Source organism: Scylla paramamosain, chromosome 25 (assembly GCF_035594125.1).
Source record: "Scylla paramamosain isolate STU-SP2022 chromosome 25, ASM3559412v1, whole genome shotgun sequence".
Classification (NCBI taxonomy): Eukaryota; Metazoa; Arthropoda; class Malacostraca; order Decapoda; family Portunidae; genus Scylla; species Scylla paramamosain.
The window spans coordinates 1167501-1172500 of record NC_087175.1 but is presented as its reverse complement, the minus strand read 5'-3'; the positions used below and the strand labels follow the sequence as shown (position 1 = coordinate 1172500).

General features: G+C 36.2%; 1 protein-coding gene across 3 annotated transcripts in view; it reads right to left on the bottom strand.

Annotated features, from left to right (window-relative positions):
• The window catches only part of LOC135113056 (uncharacterized), a 21074-nt gene that overhangs the window by 362 nt on the left and 15712 nt on the right, over nt 1-5000 (bottom strand). For all 3 annotated transcript variants that reach the window (XM_064027995.1, XM_064027993.1, XM_064027994.1), the window contains one exon: nt 1-5000. This exon is cut by the window's left edge and continues 362 nt beyond it; it is cut by the window's right edge and continues 130 nt beyond it. In XM_064027995.1, coding sequence (XP_063884065.1) covers nt 4880-5000 — 121 coding nt within the window. In that variant the 3' untranslated portion in view covers nt 1-4879.

Here is a 5000-nt window from a genome sequence, read left to right as displayed (position 1 = left end):
TCGTATAAATATTTTTTTGGAGGAGGCAAACTTTTCATTTTTTTTTTTAACTCTTATTCAATTTTTTTTGTATATATATTTATCCATTTCTGTAACTTTTCCTACAAAAATAATCCTGATAGGAGGAAACCATTGAGCAGCAGCAGTAGTGATCCTAACCTTCAGCCTAACTTACGAAGCATACCAGGAGGGGAGGGGAGGGGAGGGGAGGGGAGGGCAGGGCAGGGCAGGGGTGAGGATAAGGAATATGAGTAGGGAGGGAGGGAGGTGTGGGGTGAAGGATGGGCAGTGATGAGCCGTGGAAGTGAGGGAGTAAGGAGGAGGAGGAGGAGGAGGAGGAGGAGGAGGAGGAGGAGGAGGAGGAGGAGGAGGAGGAGGAGGAGGAGGAGGTTTGAGGAGACTTGAAAGGAAGAATTGGAGAAAATAGTGGAAATGGATTAAGATTGGCAGTAAAAGCAATAGTAATAGTAGTAGTAGTGATAGTTATAGTAATAGTAGTGGTGGTGGTAGTAGTAGTAGCAGTAAAATTGACAGTATCAACAATAACAACAATGGATTTGATAAAGTTATGAATGAAGAAACACACAAACCAAAATAACCGTTCATTAACTTCCGTTCTCTTCTTTTACATCAACTTTGAACAACACAAAAAAATAAAGAAAAAATAATAATAATAAATGTTTTTTCCGTACGTATAGAACCTAACTTGCTTAACCTGACAATAATTAATAACAGTAAACCTCTGCTGTTCCATTGCCTTTCCTTTAACACACGGGGCCTCTCTGGAACCCCCGGGAAAAAAAAACTTGTAGAAAATTAATTAAAAACCAGAGAAAATAATGCAGAATTTTAAAACCATGATGCCGCTTCTTGTTTTGCTTTTTGCCAGAAGTCGCGTATGGCAAACTCAAGGAAATAATAATATAATAAAAATAATAAATAATAAAATAACACCATGAAATTAATTTGAAAAAAAAAAAAAATAAATAAATAAAATGACTTTTTTTGTATTTATGTTTTCTTTGCGAGAACATAAAAAATGACATTGTTGATTGTGAGTGACGAGTAATTTTTTTTATCGAGTTCATTGAAATAAAATAAAAGAAAACAAGGAAAATAATCATGAAATGTGTCGAGACATGATAACAATGGACGAAAAGAAAAACAGAAAATATATAAAAGATGAAAAAAAAGAAGAGAAAAGAAAGAAGAAAACAGTAGAAAGCTAATGAATAAATAAATAAATATTACTGACAACTCCCTCAAATACACAGGATATATACTCCAATCATAATAATAATAATAATAATGATGATGATAATAATAATAATAAAAATTGCAGCACACCAGCCATTACTATCAAACCATTCTCCGTTTTCTTTGCCGCCAAAAAAACACGGTACGAATCTGTGACTAAGATAAATGATCATAAAAAAAATAAATAAATAAAAAAAAAAATAAATAAAAAAAATAAAAAAACCGAGGATTAAAGACGATCCAACCAGCCCATCACTACAATGATTAATAATGAACACACACTAAGCACCGCGGAAAGTCACAACTATGATAAATGATAACAAATACAAGTTACTTAAAAAAAAAGTAAAATAACCCACGCTGAGAAAAGGTTAAATAATTATAATAACGATAAATAATGTGATAAATAATATGATGTAAATAACACTCCAGTGACTGAAATACGTGTTAAATAATCAATTAATCTTTTCCTCTTTGTAATCCATTTCAAGACAAAAAACATTAATAAGAGGAAAAAGAATAATAATGAATATGATAAAAAGTTGTGATGATAATAATAATATATAAATACACACAGCAGGCGAAGGAATAGTAGTAATAGTAACAGTAACAGTAGTAGTAGTAATAGTAGTAGTAGTAAATAGCAGCAGCAGCAGCAGTAGTAGTAGTAGTAGTGGTGGTAGTAGTAGTAACTCTCATTCATAAAGTAATGCCCTTCTTAACTATACTATTATTAATCTTCTCTTCATCTCATCTCTTCATCTTACAAACCACGTGACTACATACATCTATTTCATCTCATTTATGTATAATATATATATAGGTATGTATATATATATGTATATATATATATATGTATATATATGTATATAATTATGTACAACGCTTATACCAAGGGGAAAAAAATAATCCAAGGAAAAAAAGTAAAGAAATAATATAAAAACAAAACAAAAAACTATTGATAGTTACTTAAAGAACAATTGTAGTATTAATAGCAGTAGTAGATAATTCAACAAAGAACAATGCGAGGAGGTGGTGGTGCTGGTGGTGGTGGTAGGGAACTGTGGCACTACCCTGGAGGAGGAGGAGGAGGAGGAGGAGGAGGAGGAGGAGGAGGAGGAGGAGGAGGAGGAGGAGGAGGAGGAGATAATGAATAATGAAACTGATTGAATTCATGATTAAATAAATGAACACACTGAAAAATGATGATAATGAGAGAGAGAGAGAGAGAGAGAGAGAGAGAGAGAGAGAGAGAGAGAGAGAGAGAGAGAGAGAGAGAGAGAGAGAGAGAGAGAGAGAGAGAGAGAGAGAGAGAGAGAGAGAGAAAGCAGTAGTGTGGGTGTCCTGTACTTAATTCTATTCATGGCAACAGACAGGGTTAGGGGGAGGGTGACAATAATAATAATAATAATAATAATAATAATAATAATAATAATAATAATAATAATAATAATAATAATAATAATAATAATAATTAACTTTGGGTATAATTATGTAATTAACGTAACTAAGGTAATAAAATACTGGTTAAACTTAAAAAAAAATAACTAAAAAATAAATGAAAAAACAAAAATAAATGAAAAGGGTAAAAATGAAAAACAAGAAAAAGAAAACAAGAAAAATATATATATTGATAGCATAAAACTTTCTTCCCCCTAACGCCTAATTCATAAAAAAATTTCCGTAAACTTTATAGATAAATTTTATGAAGCAAAAACCAATTAACTTATTTTTTTCTTTATCCTTTTCAGTCTTTCTCTAAATTTAACTTTCTTCAGCAGCCACATTCTCTCTCTCTCTCTCTCTCTCTCTCTCTCTCTCTCTCTCTACTTAAAGTGAAACATTTCGAGAGAGCAAAAAGAATCTGGCTTCCATCAGTAATAGAAAGAAAATGACTGCAGAAAAATAATAATAAAAAATAAATAAATAAATAAATAAGACAAAACTGCAAGCAATTCTGACCGTAAAAGTTGAACAAAAAAACCAACAAAAAACACACAAACACACACACAAAGAACGACCCTCCATTAAACTAAATACATGACCACATAATAATAATAATAATAATAATAATAATAATAATAATAATAATAATAATAATAATAATAATAATAATAGATAATACCTAGCAGAAAGGCATTAATATTGGTACAGTACATACAATATTTAACACTAAGAAACCTTGCTACATGTTTAGCCTACAGTAATAAAAAAGTGAAAAAACGAACATATACAGAATCTCTCTCTCTCTCTCTCTCTCTCTCTCTCTCTCTCTCTCTCTCTCTCTGTCCACAATACTATCACAAGTAGTACAATCTTTATGAGTATGGTCGCTGGCAGGACTCCCAACCATACAATATTGAACCATACTAGTGACGACAACTCAAAATAATAATAATAATGATGATAATGAAGAAAATAAGTGATAATAATAATAATAATAATAATAATAATAATAATAATAATAATAATAATAATAATAATAATAAAGTACTATTGCTAATAATAGTAGTAGTAGTAGTAGTAGTAGTTGTTATAATGGTTAGGTTAGTAATAGTAATAATAATAATGATGTATTAGTTGATGAAATAATAATAATAATAATAATAATAATGACCTAATGAAATAATGACAAACTGACACACACACACACACACACACACACACACACACACACACACAGTATTGCCGAGGTGACGCACACAGCTCCGGAAGCAAGGCGCCCCGAGCACGTCACGTACAAGAACACACATACACATGCACACACGAACAGGTGAACACAGGAGGGCACGAGCGCGCACGTACACACGCACACACACACGTACAGGCCCTCCAACAGGCACCAACGTGACCTACGAACAAACTCACACATACATAACCCTGACCCTCACGTACACACACGCACACACACACACACGCACACACAGGAGAGTCAGGCAGGCAGGGCATTTAGATGAAGGATATTTAAAGAGAATCTCCTTTTCCCCTTACACTCTCCTCTGCAGGGAAGCAAGGCGTCTCTTCAGCTCCCCTTGCAGTCTCTTCTGTCTCTCCTTCTCCTGCTCCAACAGTCTGCCTCTCTGGGTCACGCTGTAGCAGTGTTCCGAGGCGCGGCGCAGGATCTCCACCTTGGGCGCCTTGTCCTTGTCACAGAGGCCGGGCACAAGGGCTCGGAGTTCCTCAAAGGCGTTCCTCAAGTCGACCCTTCTCATCCTCTCCAGAGAGTTGTGGAGGTGGCGTCTCTCAGGGTCGTCTGATTCACCCTTGTTCCCCCTTCGTTTCCTGTTGTGGTGGTTGCTGCTGCTGCTGCTGTGGTGGTTGCGTATTCTCTTCACGCTTTTACTGGTGTATGACGTGGTGGTGTGTGGTGATGATGATGAGGTGGTGGTGGTGGTGGTGGTTCTTCTTAAATTATTAACTGTGGTACTGCTAGTGTGGTGTGCGGGGGAACTAATACTACTACTACTTGAGTCTGTGGTGGTGGTGGTGGTGGTGACGCGGCGCTTACTGGGCGAGGTGGTGGACGCCGCAGCGCCTCCACCTGTTCCACTACTCCGCCTGTGCCTGCTGGACTTACTAGTGGATGTGGTTAGGTTACTAGTGCGGATCTTCACTACTTTCTTCAAGCCAGTGGTGGTGACGAAGGTGGTGGTGGCGGTGGCGGTGGGGAGAGCGGGGGTGGTAGTGGAGGGGATGGCGGGGGTGGGGGAGGACAGGTGGATGTTGGTAGGGTCTCCACCGCT